Raw genomic sequence first — 22,409 nt, 5'->3', positions numbered from 1 at the left:
GGAAAAATGGCTCTGGGAGTTCAAACACTCATTATTTGTAGGGACACTATCAACCAGACTCAAAATCCCATCAGTCCATCAAATGCTAAATGTGAGTCTCAGAATTGATGGAAATAGAAACCAATTTCCCCAGCAGATTATTTAGATTTTCCCCCTTTCTTATGTTATCATATTGTTATCATCTGAGTAGGCAGGTAGTTCAAAAATTGAAAGCTAGCCTACATCCTGTAAACAGGAGAAGCCTACTGGAGAAGTGTTTTGTTAGGCAAAACATAATGTATCCCATCCTGTAGATCTGGATCTACCTAGACTTTGTTGTCATAAACCTTTCTGACAGCCTCTTGAGCTGAAAGCAATCCATATTCAGAAACCTGTTTTCCATAGCGGTAAGTGAACTCCCCTCAGATTCAGACTACAGCTCAGGTATGTCCCCCAGCTTGCCCAAATTAGAAACTTAATTTGATTAATAATAAGAATAAGAATAATAATTTCACCCTGCCCATCTGGCTGGGTTTCCCTAGCCACTCTGGGCGGCTTATAGCATATATAAAACATAGTAAAACATCAAACGTTAAAAACTTCCCAGTTGCCTTCAGATGTCTTCTAAAAGTTATGTAGTTTTTTATCTCCTTGATATCTGAAGGAAGGGCATTCCACAGGGAGGGTGCCACTACCAAGAAGGCCTTCTGCCTGGTTCCCTGTAACGTCATTTCGTGCAGTGAGGGAATCACCAGAAGACCCTCAGAGGAGGACCTCAGTGTCCGTGCTGAACAATGGGGTGTATATTGGGCCAAGGCTGTTTAGGGCTTTAAAGGTCAACACCAACACTTTGAATTGTGCTCAGAAATGTTTAATTCTACATTCAATTGTGAAAGTTGAACCCTGCCATACATACTCTTGGCATCATTAGGAGTCAAACTCCCTCCTCAGTTGCCTATCCTCCACAAACTCCTTTCTCCCATGCAGCTGCCCCTTCCCATCCCAGTTGCCTGACTGGTAGCGACTATGAGGTCTCACTGCTAGGCACCTAGGACACCTGCTAATCATAATTACAGTATCTCAGGTGCAAGTGTTCTGGAATAATTCATGTCCAGGGTGTCTGACATCCATACTAAGGAAAGTATCCTGGGAGTGCCACACTCCTAGGTGCCGGCAATGCTGCCGTTCATGGTATCAGGAACAGTACAGCACCTCAGCTTAAGATCTGAGCTAGAGAAGCACTTCACTTTGTGTTAATCTGGGTACATTTTATGACGTGGCATTAAAATTTGTATTCTAAGCCAGGTGAGTAGCAGCTTTGGTGGCATCACTAGTTTTCTGAGACTCCCCAGCTAGCCCTAAAGTTATGCATTTAAAGCTTTTTACATTTCTACTACCAAAAGTGTACTAATTTATTTTGCCGTTTTTGAAAGGTTTCTGTTTCAACAGAATAAAATCCAACCTGAATAAAATCCATAAATAAACAACACGGCCATCATAGAAGATGATGGGGGGAAACAAAAAAAATCTTAAGACTCCCCACACATATTTCAAAGGTTTGAGAAGTACTTTTGAGAGGGGGGAAATCTTTAAAATTCTATGTTGGTGTGTCATAAAACCACAAGAAACACCAAAGGGCCTTTTAGCCAATGGGTAGAGCCTCATATGTTGCTTTAAGGGCTGCATTGTTAGCTATCAAAAGGCTGGTGTGGCAAAAATAATAATAATCTGCACATGTGATTAATGCCACTTAACTTCCCTCCCTAACCAACCACCATGTGTAGAAGTTAAGCAGATGGAAAACCAGGGAGCAAATTCTGATTGACAACACGTTATGAGTAAAATTTTGCAGAATGACTACAGCTTGCAGTGATGATACATTTTAAATTCAATACTGTCCGGCCTTGATAAAGAGTTTGGCCCACACCACAGAAACATTCTCAGCTATGTGTTTTTAATTTTTTTAACCACTTTCCCTCCACATTTCATGTTTATAGTTTTACAGCACCCGCTCGCCCTCCCCCACCGAGTGTTGCCACATGACCCCATGGAGTCGAAAGGTATCAGAAAAAAGACTAACATAACAGCCTCTCACTCATTCTGTCCCTTTCCATCCCTAATCCTTTCTCTCGCTTGCTTTTTTTGGCTGACTAACTTTGTTGTCTTTATGTTATGCTCTTATCAACAAGGAACACCAACTTTTCTCCCCACCCCCACCCCTTGGTGTAAGTTTAATAGGTTTTACCAGCTCACAAGAGGGTTTCCCTTCACTAATTAGTTTTAAAGGGCCCAACCAAATTGTCTCTGATGGGTTTTTTGTAGGGTGCTGAAAAGAATTAGACAGAGATTTTGGATAACCACAAGATGACATCCAAACCATAGCACAGCAAAGCATGAATTTGTTCTATAGACTGTTATCATTGCTATTGTTTGCTAAAGAGTAGCACTGGCAGACAGTCAGGGAGTCTGTGGTCAGGTCACTTCACTTTCTTTGTCCAGAAAGCTATTGTTATGCAGGGGAAGGAATCAGCAACAAAGTACAGGCTATGTGAGTCTCTCCCCCCACCCAACCGGCTTTTTTTTTTTTTTTTTTTTTTTTTTTGCACGCATCAACTTTTTTCAGAGGTTACCTAGGAAACAAAGTCTTTTGTGCTAGTAGTTTATATGAGCTATTCATGTCTGCTGGGAACAGCACAAAAGCAGAACAGATAAAGAAAGCTGCAATGTTTTCCTAACCCAGGGATGGACAAAAATATTTTGGGGGAAGACTGGTTCCTTTTGTTATTATTTTTTTGTGGGTTATTTTGCAGATGATTCAACAAGGTAAGCAAGTGACTTGCTTGTATTTTATATAAATAGATGTGAAGTGTGGTCTTCAGTGTACATGTAGGAAGTTAGGGATGCCTGCAAGCCTATTCAGGGCCTTCAGCCTTGTTAAGATATTTATTTATGAAGAGAACTATAGTTATTTGAAGTTGATTATCCGTTAGAAAATAGTACAATATTAAGCGCTCTAGATAAAAGCAAATTTTGGCCCTTTAACTCACAGCTAAAAGAATTACAAGTTTTTCAGAGTAAATGAGAGCCAAGGACAGAAAATCCATGTTAGCAAAGTAGGAAATGGAAACAAATGGAAACAAGAGGTGAAAATGTTTAGAACAGAAAATGCTTAGAAGTAAATACCTCCAGGGCTGTGTACAAATAACAGTAACCAGTTAAATGGAAGAGTGAGAACTTTATAAAGCTCTGAAGGTAGTATTTCTGCCCTGTTGCTGAAGTAATTGCTGTTTTCTCAATAAGCATAGATTTCAACAAACTGCTTCTGATCTTTTACTCTCACTTGGTAAAACTACAAAGCATGCCAGTCCTGCTCTCTTTTCAAAAAGTTATTCTTGGAGTTGGTTAACTAATCTCTCTTTGTGCCTATTTATCTTTTGTGCCTTGTAGCTTGGGTAGCACATTCTGAATTACTTTGCATGATCTTCTGAATGTTATTCTTAAGACTTGAAGGTGGTGGCTCAACCTTTGCTTTTTCATTTTTCTTTTAGTATACAGTTGCTATTGTGTGATATAAAACATATGTCCTGATCCTACCCATGTTTCCTTAGAAGTCAGTTTCATTAATATTCGTGAGACTTACTTTGAAGTCAAGGATAGGATCAGGCTCTTAAACTGCAATTCTAAACCCATCTGATTGGGAATAAGTTCCACTGAATTTCTGTACAAACAATATTTTGGATAATGCTGAATTCCATTAAAACCAGTGTAACTTGCCTTCAAGTAATTTTATTCAAGATTAGCCAGGGTTGTTGTGTCAGTTATACACTGATAGACAGAAAGTCTGCATGGAACTGATTTGATATGTTTATTCAAGTATATGTTTATCAAACTAAATACAATAATGGGACTTAAAACTTGCTAAAAAGTTGCTAAAATGGCATGTACATATGGATCATATGTAGCAGGATACATCTTTGCAGAAGCTAAGCATTGACTGGAAGCTGTTTCCATGTTCTGAAAATCCATTTTAAACTACAGCTCCTAAATGTTTCCAGTATGTGAGGTAGTTTGACTTCCTGTGTTGAAATTGCAACACGCTCTTCATTACTGCTTTTCTGAAACCTACTTCCAAATCTATTTTTTCTGGTATTTTTAAAAAGTAACTTTATCTCGTAAAAAGAGTAGATACTGATTTTGATTGTATTCATTTACAGTCCCACCCTCCGGAGGAAGAAGATACAGATGTCATGTTAGGGCAGAGGCCGAAAAATCCAATACATAATATCCCTTCTACACTGGATAAGCAAACCAATTGGAGCAAAGCACTACCTCTCCCAACTCCAGAGGAGAAAATGAAACAAGATGCCCAAGTGATTTCCTCTTGCATTATCCCCATCAATGTCACTGGTACAGATCTCTTGTACTTCTTTTTTTGTTGACAAAAAGGTGGTTCAAGTCATTAATTTTATTACGGTGAGCATATCTCTAAACACAGGAGTTTATGATCAGCAAATGTAAGGTTTCCAAGGCAAGAATGTAACAAAGCTTTATAGCTTCAACCGTCAAATCCTATGCATGTCTACTCAAAAGTCAGTTCTACTTTGTTTAATGGGGCTTTCTTCCAGGTACATGTGCATAGGATTGCAGCCCAAACAAGCTATATTGGTAATCTCATGAGTATCCATCAACACTGGTGCTGTTATATCTGAAGTAAGATGCCATGGTTGCCTACAGAAGAACTGTCTCTGAAAGCCCTGAGATATTTTTTTTGTCTTACATTCCTGTTATGAGATGAGCCTTGGGCTAACATGCTTCCTCTCCCCTTTCTTTCATATGCAAGAAAATTGAAAACTTCTGCTTTCATTTGAGAAACAACCTTGGTTCTCCATTATATCCAACCTCCAAGAATGGCAGTTAGTTTACAAACCAGGAAGGATGGTTTTGGCTAACCATAGTTGGTTTTAACTAACCGTAGTTAAAATAAACCATTGTCCTCTAAGTTTTGCTATATCAGGGAACTGTGGTTAGTTCTAAAGCAGAAGTTTCTGATTTCTTTCCAAATAAGGAAGAGGAGGGAGGAGCAGCTAAGAAGTCTGAGACTCATACTGGTTTTTTCTCAAAATGGCAAAACCATGGTTTACTAAGCACTATGTCTGAACTCGCCAGTTCTCTTGTTGGTTCATTATCTCATTCCATGGTGAGAGCATTACAATAAATAGAAATATCCATGCAGTCTTCACCTAAAAAGCTTGTCTATCAAAAGCAGAAGTGCTTAGGAGAGTTAATTATATTACCCTTCCAAGTAATATATGCACATTTATCCTTGCTAATAAGGCAAGTTGAATAACCAGAACAAAATATACTTGTGCTCTATTGTGATAAAATCTATTACACTGGGCTTGTGGAATTATCAGGGGGCATGGTATCCATTTATCTGAATTTGTGTTTTGAAATTTCTGTAAGAAGGGGGGGGGATCAAATATGTGTGTGTGGACGTTCTGCCCAAACTACAGTCAGCTGTCACACACCTAACATCATATGTGATGTAAAGTGTGAGACAAGTAACGGCGTAGTTGCACAGAAATAATTGGGAGCCTTAAAGTGCACTCCTGATTTTATCCTGTCCCAAACAATGCTTGCTATCAGCACCAATCAGGTGATCGGTACCGACAGCATGCCTCATTGACAGCAAACCCTACAGGGAAATGGTTCCTTTGCCCATACGGTTGTATTTCAAATTGCACATGCAAAGGATGCATAAAAGGAAAGGATCCCATTGCCACAGCAGTTTGAAATCAAACCGTGCTGGCAAAGGAAGTGGGGTTTGCAGACCAGTGGTTGCTGCAAATCCCATTTCCTTTGCCTGCATAGTTTGAAATCAAACCACGCAGGCAAGGGAAAACACTTCATCTGATGTCATGGTGATAACAGGTGGTGGATGTGAATATTCTTAGCTGCCATTCTCTTGGAGCATTCTTTGTGGATTCTTTTTTAAATTGCACGTATCATCAAGCAGAAATGTGGTTAAACTCATGCTGCAAATTTATACACTGCTTCAAGGATGAGCAATTTTTGCTCCCTGCCCCAGCCAAGCCCCCCCCCCCCCCGGCCACAAATTATTTGGATACTAGGCTCATTTAAGACACTCATTTTTTTCTGCCATGTGGAATGGACAAAAATAAAGGAAGGTATAAGGATAAAGCAGCTCAGGACCAAACCAGACATTACAAAAGGGAGCGGAACAGAAGAGTACAGTCGTACCTTGGAAGTTGAATGGAATCCGTTCCAGAAGTCCATTCCACTTCCAAAACATTCGGAAACCAAAGCACAGCTTCTGATTGGCTGCAGGAAGCCCCGTTGGACGATTCCAAAAATAGTTCGCAAACCGGAACAGTCACTTCCGGGTTTGCGGGGTTCGGGAACCAAAACGGTCAACTTGCAAGGTGTTCGGGATCCAAGGTACGACTGTACTCTGTATTTTATTTCTTACTAGATGGGGAAGTAGTTTTGAGGGGCTGATTCTGAATGGAGAAATGGCTTGCAAAAAGGAATTACACACAAACCACTACCATGCCATCTCACTTTTGGATTTTGGTCTTGCCCAGTTGAATTTTTGACACTTATCTGAATAGCTGATCCCAGCATCATATAACAAACTGCTCTTGAAATTTAGCTAACATTGCCCCCTGTCCCTCCATCATTTCAAATCAGCTTGTCACATGGCATAGTGAGTAGGTTATTATTTGAGATTAATAAGTCTAAAACCACCTTGAGTTCACAAAGATAGTTTTGCTGCTACAGTGGTGCCCCGCAAGATGAATGCCTCGCAAGACGGAAAACCCGCTAGACGAAAGGGTTTTCCGTTTTTGAGTTGCTTCGCAGGACGAATTTCCCTATGGGCTTGCTTCGCAAGACGAAAATGTCTTGCGAGTCTTGAGATTTTTTTTCCGCTTTCCCCCCCTTTTTCTAAGCTGCTAATAGCCTTTTAGCAGCTAAGCCGCTAAGCCTTTAATAGCCGCTAAACCGCTAATAGCGCTAATCCGCTAATAGGGTTGCTTCGCAAGACGAAGAAACCGCTAGACGAAGACACTCGCGGAACGGATTAATTTCGTCTTGCGAGGCACCACTGTATTTGGATGCTGGCCAATGTGTTTAGGATTAGGGCACAAATTTCACTTTTGAAAGCTCCAAGAAATGCTGTGGCTTTTTTCTGTGATAAAAATAGGTTCACAATGACACCACTTTAAAAACTTGTAATAAAATCTGTTTCTAGTGTCCAAGCTATTAGAGATTATTCTGTTCAGTTGTTGTAGATATCACTAAAAGTTTCCAAATAACAGAATTGCCGGAACATCTTGAAAAGTTCAGAACCATTATTTTTCTTCTCCCCCCTCCCAATGCATTAACACTTGTTCTAAAATAATGAAAGGCAGTAGGGTGTCGTAGTGCTTTTGTTCAATATTAAAGATTTCTGTTCACTTATTGCAGTGGTGTTGGTGATGGTTGGAATATAGGATTTTTGTCTGGGGTCTCCTGTAGTAGATTTCAAGAAGAACTTTTACAAGAAAGTTACTTTTTGGTGTTTTACATTTGTATGTAATGTACTCTGTATGTGTATGTCTGTGTATAATTATGGTTGATATAATTATACAGCATTGAAAGTACAGGTTTTCAAATCAAGATTTTTGGTTTTTATTCCCTTCCTCTCTACTTTTAGTTCATATTGTTGCCTTTCAAATTATACCATGAGAACCTTCATGTATAGCTACTGCCCCGACATATTTGTTCTGAAGGGATCCTTGCCAAGTTATAACTCTTTGATGAAAGGAAATCTACTGTAACATCGGATGGTTTATTATTACTAAATGGAAACACAGTGTTTAATTTGTAAATGCATTTTTAGCCAGATGAATAGCTGGCAGGGTTTTCAGATTTGTTTCTAAAATTTAGTCTCCAATAACAAGTGAAAAACAAATTATTTAGACTCATAACACATTTTTGTAAAAATAATTTGAATCTACTCCAGTAATGCCTTTTTTCGGTTTTTTGCATGTTATCTGTGTCCAGTTAAGAAGCAGGTAACAGGAAAGCACCCTGCCAGTCAGAGCGGATAGTACTGAGTTGGAGGGACAAATAGTCTGACTTACCTAGCTTCTAGGTGGAGGACACTGTTCTTATTTGTTGATAATCTCTTCCCAGATTAATTAGGGAAATACTATGTACCATGGATATACTAGATATCATTTGCATTAGAAGTGATGATGAAGAAAGCTTGTAATAATAAGAAGACTGCTCTTTTTTAGAATCTTACTTTTAGTTCACACTTTGCAAATGCCCTTTGCAACGACAATGTCTTGCATCTGGAAACATTCACCCTGTTCTTCATGTGTTGACAACGTAAGGGTGTTGGGAGAAAGGGACATGTAGGAATCTATACAGCGAACAGGAAGTCAGACAGGACAACCTTACAAGGTAAAAACAGATATGTGATGTAATGACACGTAAGTGATGTGGCTGCTCTGTAATGACAGTATCAGCATTAGTTTAGGAATTCAGCTCAATTAAACACTGGTGGTAATTACTCATTACCAATCTAATTTAGAATTACTGAACCATGAAATCAGTGTGAACATTTAGATATGTCTCAGCATCAACAATGTTCTCTAAGGACTGATATAGGGAAAACTTAGTTGCATCCTCCTCTTGAGCCATCATTATTCTGAAACATGCGGTATAATAAGATAGGCTGGACTCAGGTTTTTGCAACTGCCCCTTGGCTTCCCCACAATTTCATTGCAATGTAAGCATTAAAATAAAAAAAGTACAGCTGCCCAATTTCTGATCATCATCTTGAATGCTACTGTTCATTTCATAGATGTCAATGCCTGTATATCCATAATAAATGGACAAACCATTACAGTAAATGTTCCTTGCTAATGAGAGTGCCTAACTTTCCCTGCATCCCTTTCATTCCCCTCTCCTACCTTTTGTAACTTTTGGCAACGCAGGCTGCTCAGAGGGAACAGGGATCATAGAAGCAACGCTGTGGTACACGGTGATTTTTTTCCATGAGAGTTGTACAAGGTCTGCCTTATATTTATTTGCAGGCACAATCCAAAGTGCTCACATGACCTCCACTGTCTTCCAGTCATAAAAATTTGTTTACTATTTCCAAAAGCTAATGAGACCTATTTATGGGTTGCAGGAGTTGGTTTTGACAGAGAGGCTAGTATACGCTGCTCTCTTGTTCACTCACAATCCGTACTACAGCGGAGACGGAAATTGAGAAGGAGGAAAACCATCTCTGGCATCCCCAGAAGAGTCCAACAAGAAATAGGTGTAGTATCAATAAAACTCTTCGCTAGATAGCATTCTTAACTGCCTTAATTGCAGCAATAGCCTGCCTTCCAAACTGCTATCCAAGGAACACTTCAACTTCAATGATGGTGGAGTTTCAAATCTAATGCGTTTGGGTATTGCTATTTTTTGTTTTGTCTTTTTTATTATTATTAAATACTGCCAGCCAAACTATATTACTTATTACAGCCTTCAGTCTTGATGCACAGTAGGCCTTACTGAGTAATATAGATATACGTGTCCAGCCCTTATTGTTTAAGTGTAATGAGTTACTTAATTTTTGTTGTATTCTTTTATTTTTGTTTGTTTCGATACCCATAGTGTGTACATAAAAAGTAACTAGATTCAGTGAAAGTTTATTCTTGTAGCCAAGGGACCCATAAGGTAAAGCAGTGACAAATGATATGATGCAACGTGATGATGAAGTGTCACTGATTTTATACAGAAGACCAGTTGAATATTTGTGCCAGATAGCTCTCAATGTTTGAAAACTTTCCCAAATATTTTTCCTCTTTTCACGTTTGTCTCGACCTTTTTTAAAAAAATTGTAATGATAACATACATGAGATGTGCTGACTTGGCTCTTTTCTATACAAATGTTAAGTCAGTGGTAATCAGGGTCAAGTCCACTAGACCTAAGAATCACAGACTTTTTCTACTGGCTGCATACACACCATACATTTAAAGCACATGTATTTCCCCAAAGAATCCCAGGAACTGTAGTTTGTTAGGCATTGTAGTTCCTTTCTTTGGAGGGATCTGTGAGTTTTAAATGTCCTTTAAATGTATGGTGTGTACACAGCTCACATCTGTTGTACAATGACAGACAATGAACTGAAGATTCAAGCTATCATAATATAATAAATACTCAGAATTTAGATAAGGGTGGTTTGCTTATTGCCTTGCATTTTGTACTTCTCAAAGGAAAAGCCACCAAGGAGGGGGATGACTTGGAGCGATGAGTTTGGCACTCACTCCTGATGCAAATTGCTTGTTCTAATAGACCCCCCCCCCCGAAGCAGCTTTCCCTGTTGAACAAGGGATATAATGTTCAAGCACATCTGCTTGAACCATCTCATTTGGCCCATAGCAAATCCTTTTTCTTCATGTTAGTTACTGTTGTTGAAAGGCTTGGGCAGGGAGGAGAAAAACCCTATGTGATGCATTTTTAAGGCCAATGTAAGGGACATAGCTTGTCAGCCAACTGAAATGGTGCCTCACAGAGTTTTGTGTGTGTCCTAGATTCTGACGAATCACCTGTAGCAAGAGAGCGGAATGTGATTGTGCATGCAAATCCAGACTTCTCTAATAACGTCAACAGGAGGTCAGGTACCAGAGACTCTGAGTGCCAGACAGAAGAAATCCTTATTGCTGCCCCATCCCGGAGAAGAATTCGAGCTCAGAGGGGTCAGAGCGTAGTAGCCTCCCTGTCTCACTCAGCTGGCAACATACTGGTGCTGACAGACAATGGTGACCCCATGTTTACAACATCAGTAAGCAACCGCGTCAGATCTAGGAGTCTTCCTCGTGAAGGTGCTAGAGCCAATGAAGGGGACCACAACTCTGGTGCCAAAATGTCAGCATATGATGCAGAACACTTTCTAGCAAGCCAAGAAAGGATCTCCACAAAGAGTAAAGATGTCATCAATACCCAGTGTTCACAAGAACACCATCCCATAGGTTTAACTTGTTCTCAGCATCTTCATAGTCCAGACTGTAATTCAAATGAGAGGGGGAGGTCAAGGTTGTCAAGGATGGCAGATTCTGGAAGCTGTGATATTTCATCAAACTCTGATACCTTTGGAAGTCCCATTCACTCCATCTCCACAGCTGGGGTTCTTCTTAGCAGCCACATGGACCAGAAAGATGATCACCAGTCATCCAGTGGGAACTGGAGTGGAAGCAGCTCAACATGTCCTTCCCAAACATCCGAAACAATTCCTCCTGCTGCCTCTCCCCCACTGACTGGTTCTTCACACTGTGATTCAGAATTATCCCTGAACATTGCCCCTAATGCCAATGAAGATTCTAGTGTCTTCATAACCGAACACTACAGTGATCAGCTAGATAAAGTTAGAGGACACAGGACAAGTTCGTTCACTTCCACTGTAGCGGATCTACTCGATGACCCTAATAACAGCAACACGAGTGACAGTGAATGGAATTTCTTGCATCACCACCACGATGCATCCTGCCGCCAGGATTTCAGCCCTGAACGCCCCAAGACAGACAGTCTGGGATGTCCAAGTTTTACAAGCATGGCCACATATGATAGTTTTATAGAGAAGACACCATCAGACAAAGCAGACAGTAGCTCACACTTTTCAGTTGACACTGAAGGCTATTATACCTCCATGCACTTTGACTGTGGTCTCAAGGGAACTAAAAGTTATATTTGTAACTATGCAGCTGTGGGCTCCGAGAGTGGCCAGAATGCAAGCGTTGCTTCCAATCTCACTAACTGCGCCTGGCAGGATTACGTAAACCATAGGAGGCAAGGAAAGCAGAGCATCTCTCTAAAGAAACCAAAGGCAAAGCCAGCCCCACCAAAACGCAGTTCATCTTTAAGGAAATCTGACAGCAGCATAGATCTTCCTGAGAAGAAAGAACCAAAGATAAGCAGTGGGCAGCAGCACATGCCTCACACTTCCAGGGAAATGAAGCTGCCCCTCGAGTTTTCAAACACACCTTCGAGAGCAGAAAACACTAGTCTGCCAAGCAAGCAGGAACTCGCCTGGGATAATCAGGAGGAGAGCGGATTAAAAGACCCTCCATTTGACACCATGGACATCCCATCCTTTAAAGACGAAGGTGCTGAACAATCTCACTATGCAGATCTCTGGCTTTTAAATGACTTGAAATCGAATGACCCTTATAGGTCTTTATCCAATTCTAGCACTGCTACGGGTACTACAGTCATAGAATGCATAAAGTCGCCAGAAAGTTCTGAATCACAAACGTCACAGTCTGGATCAAGAGCCACCACTCCCTCCCTCCCTTCTGTTGAGAACGAGTTCAAATTGGCTTCCCCAGAAAAGTTGGCTGGCTTAGCTTCTCCTTCAAGTGGTTACTCAAGTCAGTCTGAAACACCAACATCATCTTTTCCTACAGCTTTCTTTTCTGGGCCCTTATCCCCAGGGGGGAGTAAAAGAAAGCCAAAAGTACCAGAAAGGAAGTCCTCATTACAACAGCCTTCTTCTAAAGATGGCAACGTATCTCTAAACAAAGATCTAGAACTTCCAGTTATACCTCCTACTCATCTTGACCTAAGTGCTCTTCATAATGTCTTGAATAAACCATATGCTCACAGACACCAACTACATGCTTTTAATTACAATAAACCAAGTATGGTAGAAGAAGCACTGAACTCCAATCCTCCACAAGCCCTTGCAATCACACCTTCAGTTCTGAAGTCTGTACATCTTCGATCCATTAATAAGCCTGAAGAAGTGAAACAAAAAGATCATACAGAGCTCCATGTTCAAGGAAACACTTTATTGGTTACTGCCATTTCTGGTAAAATGAAGCCACATGTAAGCAAGAAGCAAATATCACGACAATACTCCATGGAAGAGGCCATTGTGTCCTATGTTGATGTATCTCCAGTACAGATAACCCCAGAACAACTTCACATGGCTAACAGTTTGTCTTTCAGTGAAAAGAATACCTGCAAACAGATGGTGACCTCAGGAAATGTGGGTGCTCCAACAGCTAAATATGTAACAGATCAAATGCATCGGGTTCATGATTTTTTACTAGAGAGTACGCTAAGTAAAGCCTGTGGCAGTTCTGCTGAACCATTTCCACAAGGCTCAGATGACCTTTCAAGCAATTCTATTGGGAAAAGAACCACATATGGATCAGAGCAGGAGAGGAGTCTTGACCTTGTGCAGCTTCAGCAAGAATTACCTGCATACCGTGAACAAAAGTTGGAATACGAACCTATACATGAAACTATGTCCCAGTCTGGCCCCGCAGGTGGGGGAACAGACATTAGTCATCAGCTAAAGCATCGGCTTGATCCAAGTCAACATGATGACAAAGTGCCTGGGAATATCAGCTATGAATCAGAGATCTCAACTGTAGATTCACTCAGTGAAAAATCATCTGAGCAGGAAAACGAAATTGTGTCAGGTATTCCAACCAAAAGTGCCTCTGATGAGAGTGACAGCAGAGCAGCTGAGTCACAAAGGACCCCAGATGATGATGTCTTAAAAGGTACATTCGTAACTATTTTTGTTCTGTTTGAGTGAGATGGCTTTCTGTGGTGGCAGTTCACAGAGATCAGCCAGCTGACAGCTCCATTTATTTTAATGGAGCTTTGCCAATACTTTTCAGCAGAGAGAGAGAAAACCTACCATGCTTTGCAGAAATATATATATGTGTAGGAATGAATTTGCATTTCTTTTTATTTCAGTTCAGCTGAGAAAAGAGCAGTAACCCTTTATAACGAAGCATTATTTTGACAGATCATCCAATATTTAGACTAGATTGTCTAGTGCCTGTCATTATACTAGCAGCTCCATTAATTATTGAGCAAGTAGATTACATTAACCAGCTCTATTGTAACGTGTGGGAAAGTGTTTGATTAAGTCTCAGTAGGTCTTCTCTTTTTGTTTTGAAGAATCTTCCCCAAGTGATGATTCCATATTCTCACCCTTAAGTGAAGATTCTCAAGCTGAAGCAGAAGAAGCTTTTGTGTCTCCAAATAAGCCTCGAACAACAGAGGATCTATTTGCAGTTATTCACCGGTAAGCTCATTTTAGGGTTATTAAAAACAGCAAATGTGCTATTTTCATGGCAATAGGAATAGACCTAAAGTAAATCAATCAACTATTCAGAGCAGCGGTGATAAACTACTAGCTTTGAAATGTGGATTCTTCAATCCACTGCACAGGAATGTTTGTAATGGTCTTCATGATATGCCTCATTTATGTTTTTCTAGTTGTCATTCATGAGCAACAGCCTTGTTACTGGGAGTTAAACTGAGGACAGGGTGAAGGAAAAATTGGATCAACAGGTCCAAATAGCAGTCAAGAGAGGAAACAGGAATAGGAGATGCTGACTTTGCACCAGGTTTGGAAAGTCAGCCTCTCCTATTCCTAGCGGATTTGCAATAAAACCTCTTCCAGCTGCTAAGAACCTGCTCTGAAGACTACATGAGGGCTGTGTAAATGCATGGACATATGCACGTATATGCAGTGCTTTCTACTGGGGGGGACGCAGGGGTACGCATACCCCTAAACAATTTGTGAATCTAAGTTTGGCTTCACTGAGGGGCAGTATTTCAATAGGAGTAGGAAAATGAGAGTATACCTAAACATTTTTTTAGGAAAAAAAGCACTGCATATATGTATGAGATCTGCAATAACACTGCTAGGTCTCCCCACCCCCTACTTGTTTTTGAGGCGGGACAGAAATTATTTTCAGATTCCTATGTTGGTCAGAAGCTCATCCCTCTCTCTACTGAATGGAGGACAGGGAGCTGTGTGAAGCCTGACCCTTGGAATCCTAGTCATCACCCTTGTGATTTCTGAGCCTGTTAGGCATTGCTCACTTATATTTGTTTCTCCTGTAAATGCACAGATGCAGAAGCCATTATACTGTACTGGTAAATATATTAATATAGTTCAGTTTTATAGAGGACACTGTTTGCTATCTATATAATTGCAAATATCTTGTGATCTTGCTCAGCAAAAACAGTATGAGATAGGTATCAAAGCTGTGAATATGATGGCTTCTTCCCTCCCCATTACAGCTCAAAAAGGAAAGTTCTTGGAAGAAAGGACTCTGGAGAGGTTTCTGCAAGGAACAGATTGAGAGCTTCATCTAGTACTAGCAGCGTGTCTTCTAGTGCCAGCAACACATCACCTGCGGCTTCAACTAATGTTCCCCCTACAACTGGTGCAGCAAGCCCAGCAAGCAGCCAGCGATCTCCTGGGCTTATTTACAGGAACGCCAAAAAGTCCAACACATCTAATGAAGAATTCAAACTGTTGCTCCTGAAAAAGGGCAGCCGTTCTGATTCTAGCTACAGGATGTCAGCCACAGAGATACTAAAGAGCCCTATTTCACCCAAATCTCCTGGAGAACTAATTGGGGATGCTCTTCAAAATGCTGATGAGTCTCCCCAAGCCTCATCAAGTGCCGAGGCATTAGCTCCTCTCTCTCCTTCCACTCCGAGAATGAATGCAGAAGGGATTTCCTCAAAAAGCTTTCCAACATCAGCATCTTCAAGAGTGGGGCGGTCACGGGCACCCCCGGCAGCCAGCAGTAGCCGCTACAGTGTCCGCTGCAGACTGTACAACACCCCGATGCAAGCCATTTCCGAAGGAGAGACTGAGAATTCTGATGGGAGTCCTCATGATGATCGATCTTCTCAGAGTTCCACATAGGCTACACCTGGGCCAGAGCACACTTCTGACTGTTAAATGGGAGGACTCTGCAATCACTTGGCTCACCTGACTATAAAAGGCCAATTCTGTAGCAGTCAAATACCATGCAGGGCAATATTGATGCTTGAAAATGCTAAGGGTTGCTTAAGAGACTGGGAGATGAGAAGATGATCTGTAGCTATTTATTACTTCACATTTTTCTATAAGTAGAAATTTACTAAATGGTTAACTTTCATTTCATTTGTCTTCATGTTTCTCATTGTCAATGTAGATTTACATTATCCAATTTTCAGAATTCCCTCTGCCCCTCCAAAGATGTCATTTAGGATCAAAAACATTACCTTCACTGTTGTGCTTCCCTAGGGAAAAAACATTAAATTGCTTGAGGAATTGGTATTTTTTTACATTAAAATGAACAGAAACAAAATTTAGAAGAAATGAACAAAACAGATGTACATATCCATATTTTTGATAAACATGTGTAAATAGAATTATCAGAGAGAAAATTGGTTGGTGGCAAACGATAACCTTGTTGAAAGACAAAAAAAGGATTAAAAAAGGTACTGACTGTATTCTGTGAATACAATTTTAATATCAAACATAATTTACATATCTACCACTTGTAATTGAATAATGAAAGCCTCTAACACAAATTTAACCCTTTAATTTGGGGAAATCTGAATAAAATATTATTATAAGATTAATTTGATATTATCTGATCAATTTTCTTTCCAAAAGTGCTGTTCCAAACAAGCTAATTTCGAAGAGCAGCTTGTGGCAAGAGGCTTATTGGCAGGCACTACAAATACAAACTGTTTATAAACCAGATTTGCAGTTGAGGCTTCTCCCAATCCCCTGCCAAGAATCTAGAGAAGTGTAGTTAGTCAGACTGCAGTTGGTAGAATGAGAATAATATCAGTCTCTTAAATCAAGTTAATCCTATTTTCTCTTCCCAGACATCTTCCTCCCCATTGTATTTGGCAACCTATGGAGAGTGCAATTTATATAGCAAGGAAGGCTCACAACGATGATTCCCTCTGTGTGTTTTCCTTTGCATGTAAACAGCAAAATTCAGAAGCATGGGGGGGGGGGACTTAGCAGTCCAAAGGTTGCCCACACATGCCATAGAGATTCTTAGCCCCATTACACAACTACAACTCCAGGATTTCTTGGGGGAAGCCACATCTGTTAAACGGATTTAAGTTTCTAGTGCCTCCATAACCATAACAAGAACAAGAACAACAATTGTTCGGGTAAAAAGCACACTTTAAATAGGAAAATAAACACCTCCCCCTCTTCTAAATGCAAAATATGAGCTGTCAGACTTTACTCTGATGTTTGACACTTAATTTGAACAATTACTGTAAAGAGGGGGCAAGTATAAGGAAATGTTTTCATATTACTACTACTACTAGGCTGTTGGGTGACCTAGTCATAACCTGGTAACGTAAATCTTGAAACAAGATTAGTTTCATGTTCATAAAGTAAATAACTATTAAGCATGCAACAAATGCTCTTGATTCATCAATAAAATTGTGTAACAACTTTTCAGTGAAGCTTTGTGCGGACAACATTCATGCTACCTAAATATTTAGAAAATGACACTGTGAAAAAAAATAGCTGAGAAATAGGTGTATGTATGCATACTTACTAAACTTACATATAGCTTACTAAACTTGGAATGGGGAAGCTCTTTGGTCTATTATGCCAGCCACATACAGCTCAGTTTCTTTTGGTCCTGGCTTTACCAGAAATGCTTAACAGGGTGGGAATATGTAGTGGGTGGGGTAGAAAAGGAATCCAAGCAAATACTTTGAATAAATGAAGGCAGGGAAACAAAAGCTGGATTACTTGAAGTTACTTGAATTTTCTTGTCGGAAAACTAGGAGCAAAAACAAATTGATATGAGATCAAGTACAACAGGGGTTTTAAAAAACACACACTCATATGCACAAAACAATGTCACTAATTTTAGAATAGAATATTTTCCATAGATGCATCAGTTTCCCCATTGCAATAGACTCCAAAATCAAATAGACATTCAGGCCCAGTTTTCTAAAATGCAGTCCATTGATATTAACTGTGGAATACAAATGCAGGAAGGTTTAGTGCTGAGGGCAGTTTTAAGGAGGAATGTGTTGTGCAGGACAGATTGAATCAAATGGCAGAATTAAGTTGATAGTCACTAGTAAGTCTACAAATAAGTTGGCTTCAAGCAGAAATAAGTTTTACTAGGAATTTAGAAGGGGTGGAAAGCAGAGGGAGGATTACTTTTTAGTTTGCTCATAAGGATAAGCTTAAATATATTGTTTGTAGTTGAAATGATCGAGCAAATAATAACATTCAAAATTAGTCACAAATTGTTGAAGTTCATCTTCATCAGGGGCTCGTGAAAAATATACAAGGTTTTCTTTTTTTAGGTTTTCTTATAGTCCTCCAGTGTGGCAAAAGATGAATGGTAAGCATGTGTGTAAAAAGACTAGTGAGAACAGGAAATCACTGGTCCAATTCTAAAATTTGCCATGCTGGCAAATAAAGATTTAGGATGGGCCATCTGCACTTCTGAGCCAGTATGTTGTCACTAACTATGACAACATTCTGGCACACTGCAGAGATGTTATGGAGGCGGAGTAGGTAGATATGCTGGGGCAGACATTTAGGATCTGGACTGCTATAAGCAAAACCTAACCTAAATGTTTGGTAGGGATGTGTAATAGAGAGGTGTTAGTTAGTATTACAAGCAAGTCTAATGGTGCAATCCTATGCATGTTGTCTCAGAAGTAAGTCCCATAAAGTTAAATGGGACTTACTCCCAGGAAATGTATTCAGGATTGCAGTCTAATAGAGCTACTAAGCAAGCTCTAAAAAGTGGTCAAATAGCAAGTGAAGTAGAAAGCATTAGTGGGTTGACAAGATTCATGTAGTTTAAAAAAAAGAAAAGAACAATATAATAAATTTGATATGGGAGGCACAAGTGCCATTTGAGGCCACTTTTCAATTACTGCCAGAGTACCCTTACAAACTCCTGATGCTAAGACAACTGAGTCTCAACTCTTGGTGCTAACAATGGAGCATCACCAATGGCATTGCTTCAGTGTCACAGGCAGAAATATCACCACCACATGTTTAGGATCCAAGTGCCAAATTCATTTGTTTAAAAAATGCTAATGTGTTTTATAGCAAAACTGTTATAGAAAACAGCTGAATTGGTTTCTCCAAGATGTCAGTCTTGCAGGTGCCATCCACAGTGCACTGAGGCTGGCGAACGCCTCCATTGTGGATAACACTCCAAGGCATTTAATGATTTCGTATTGATACCACAGAGAGCTATATAAATATAGAGAGATATATTTAAAAAAAATACATGCAACTTGAATTAGAAGGCAGTGAAACACCTTCTTATGTAATGCTCACAAAACTATCATATAAAAAACTTATTTTGTTTACTCAGAAATCTATGACAAAGTGTTTCTATTTTCTGTTTATCAGATTAAAAGCCCAAATGAATATGGATTGTAAATCCACTTTAAAATATATATATTAGCAAACAACCCCTGATTCAGCAATAGATGGTTGGCAAATGGAGCTCTGCTGCCCACAAGGGTTGCTCCCGTTAGAACTGAGGATGGGGCATAACTTTATGCACACAGTGATGCCCTTTCATTGACGTTAATGGGAATAACCAGCAATAGCTCCTTGCCTGTGTATGAGTGCATAGATCTCTAGACCAGGGTGATAAAATTTGGAGATAAAAACAACCCAAATCGACAATCTTATGCACAGTTTCCTGAGAGCATGCCTCATTGAATGCAGTGGGACTTACTTGCAAGTAAACATGCATAGGACTGTGCTCACAAGTAGTGTCGTCAGAGCCCTCAAAACACATCCCATCTTGAAACAGGGTATAAACACATAAGTAATTTGTGAGCCATCATTCCAACTTTCAATTATGTTGTTTGCACTGATGTTACAAGAATGGTTTTTGAAGTTATGCAGCTGTTTGTTTGATCTTTTCTTTCAATAACATTTTTTCTTTCCTATTTTAATATTGTGGCAGCATAGAGAATATGGATTAGCTGAAGCAAATAAAGCATATGTTTGCATTTGCCAAAGGTCACTGATAGAGTGCATTTGCTGCAATTGTGGCAGATTTAGAGAAATACTGTAGGTTATGACTTAAAAGTTTAAAAAAAAAAACCAATTAAGAAGGTTACAGTGTAACTATTTTGGTACTATCACCAGTTCATGCTGGCAGAAGAGACAATGGTTTATGGACTTGCATCCATTTTGTATTTTTGTAATATTTGTAAATATGAACTTTTTAAATTGTTGCAAAGATGGTTTCTTTTGTAAAATGTTTTCAAAGTTTACATTAAATCCAAGCCTTTGTATATTTTAGAGCTGTGCAACACTTTAAGTCTTGTATTTATTTTTAGTAAAAACAGTGACAGTTTCATTGTGAACCCCCTCTCTAAAATGTGTCAGAAAAGTTTGATTATCTAGGAAGTGTGTATAGAAATGGCAAATAAACGTGACTGCAATTAAACTGCTCCATTCTCTTCGCTTCACTGCAATCAATGCAAGAGGTCTGCCAAAGGTCTGCCTGATCCAACATCCCCTTTCCTACCACAGCCAACCAAATGTCTCTGGGAAGCTCACAAACAGGGGCATGAAAGCAACGGTCGTTCCTTACAGTTGCTCCTTACCAGATTGTGCTTCAAATCTATGCCTCTTCTAAACCCGGAAGTAGACGATAGCTCTCCTGATCTATCGCCAACGATAAGTCATATAGTGCAATCCTCTGTATGTCTGCTCAGAAGGAAGCTCCGTCCATTGAGTTCAGTGGGATTTACCGCCAAGTACATGAGAACATGATTGCAGCAGACTCCTCCAAGGATTTGTCTAATCCCCTTTTAAAGCCACCTAAACTATAGGCCAGGGATAGCCAATGTGGTGTCTTCCAGATGTTAGACTACAACTCCCATCATCCCTCCCCATTGGTTATGCTGGCTGGGGCTTGTGGGTATTGTAGTCCAAAAACTTCTGGGGGGAACCACATTGGCTACTCTTGCTATAGGTCATCATAATCTATTGTGGCACCAGATTCCACAAGTTCATTATGCATTGTTCAGATTTCATCTTTGCTCAGTGTTATAATGTAGGAGTTTGGATTAGGACCATTAGATGCAAGTTAAAATCCCAACTCGGCCACAAAGCATTTCTAACAGATACGTGCTAGAAACAAGAAAATTAAGCAGAGGGTAAAGTTACACAAGTGTTCATCAACCAATAGCAGAGCCCCAGCTTCATACCACTTGCACACACCGTCACCTTTATTATTCTGAATTTACTACTGCTATACCCAACCCTGAGCACTTGTGATATCAAACAAACAAAATCAAACTAAAACACCAAAACCAGCTTCTTAATAGCTATTTTACTCAGATTTTACTTTGTCCTTTTGTACCATTCCAAGTATAAATGGCCAACTTCCAGGGTATATGCAATCATATGCATGTTTACTCAGACTCAGAAGCCTCACTGTCTTCAACAGGCCTTGCTCTCTAGTGAATGACTTCAGGATTCAAGCCTTTGTTCAAGTTATTGCTTACTAAACATGCAGTGGCTTGTGTGCTGTTAAGGCTAGCTACGGTCAAAAAGTTTGAAATCTAGATTTTAGGGCTTTCACTGCTACAAATAATCTCAGAAAGAAAGCCCCACTAATCACACATCGGTTCCCATAGTTTCCCTTTTATGTCTATCTTGTCAGGAATCAAAAACAAAATCAAATTGTGATCAAAAATATTTTTGTGCAAGAACAGCACATTTCAATCTTCTGTTGTTGCTAAATGCTAAATAGTAGAAATTATCTATGTGTCTTATATGTACAGTGGTACTTCAGGTTAAGTACTTAATTCGTTCCGGTCTGTTCTTAACCTGAAACTGTTCTTAACCTGAAGCACCACTTTAGCTAATGGGGCCTCCTGCTGCTGCCGCACCGCTGGAGCACGATTTCTGTTCTCATCCTGAAGCAAAGTTCTTAACCTGAAGCACTATGTCTGGGTTAGCGGAGTCTGTAACCTGAAGCGTATGTAACCCAAGGTACCACTGTACTATGGGAAGGTGGATACTTGAGAAGAACTCACAACACACACACCCGCCCCAAGGGATCTTATTTTATCATTTTGAATGTAAGTACTTATGAAAATTGCAGGCTGCAAGCACTAGCTTAAAAAAGGCCCATTTCCTAACTCAGGGAAGCCTCTCCTAAGATAATGTCTACTACAACATCTGAAAACAGTGAGAGAACACTTCGTGCTCTGTAAGTATTTGCTTATAGGCAAGCAACTTGGCGAGCCCATTCACCTACAACTCTTATAATCAAGGTACTGGTTTCTTTCATTCCTTGAATCCCTCTGCCATCCCCTCACAACCGAACCAAGTGAGCAGCGAGGGAATAGTGGCGCTGCCAGCGACGGCTGCATGTGCCGCAGAAAACAGAGCCTGTTGAGCGTGTGCTTGCCGTCACCACATCCTGAAATCTCGTGGGGTGGGAGAGGCGACGGAGGGAAGGGCGCTCTCTCAAGGCCGTTTCCCGCAAACGCTGTAAGGGACAGGCGAAGCCACCACCTCAGCGCGCCCTCCCTCGGCCGCCCGTTTGCCAGACGCGCCCAAGTC

At 40.1% G+C, this 22,409-nt stretch overlaps 1 protein-coding gene and 1 long non-coding RNA gene across 6 annotated transcripts in view; one reads left to right on the top strand and one right to left on the bottom strand.

The window, feature by feature from the left end:
* NHS (NHS actin remodeling regulator) overlaps positions 1-20,277 on the top strand; it is a 240,988-nt gene extending 220,711 nt beyond the window's left edge. For 3 of the 5 annotated variants that reach the window (XM_081001570.1, XM_081001573.1, XM_081001572.1), the window contains exons 4-9: positions 1,977-2,039; positions 4,194-4,386; positions 9,185-9,316; positions 10,579-13,554; positions 13,961-14,087; positions 15,095-20,277. In XM_081001570.1, the coding sequence (XP_080857696.1) occupies positions 1,977-2,039; positions 4,194-4,386; positions 9,185-9,316; positions 10,579-13,554; positions 13,961-14,087; positions 15,095-15,731 (4,128 nt within the window). In that variant the 3' untranslated portion in view covers positions 15,732-20,277. The other 2 variants (XM_081001574.1, XM_081001571.1) reach the window with 2 other exon arrangements.
* Positions 15,898-22,288, bottom strand: LOC308475010. The gene is made up of 2 exons (XR_013985078.1): positions 20,438-22,288; positions 15,898-17,613 (listed from the first exon to the last, which is right to left on the bottom strand). It is a non-coding gene; the product is annotated as an uncharacterized lncRNA (long non-coding RNA).
* Positions 22,289-22,409: the final 121 nt, after the last annotated feature.

The sequence above is a fragment of the Podarcis pityusensis genome (assembly GCF_964106645.2).
Source record: "Podarcis pityusensis genome assembly, chromosome: 4".
Classification (NCBI taxonomy): domain Eukaryota; kingdom Metazoa; phylum Chordata; class Lepidosauria; order Squamata; family Lacertidae; genus Podarcis; species Podarcis pityusensis.
Note: the sequence above shows the minus strand (reverse complement) of the source record. Positions and strands in the feature narration are given on the sequence as shown.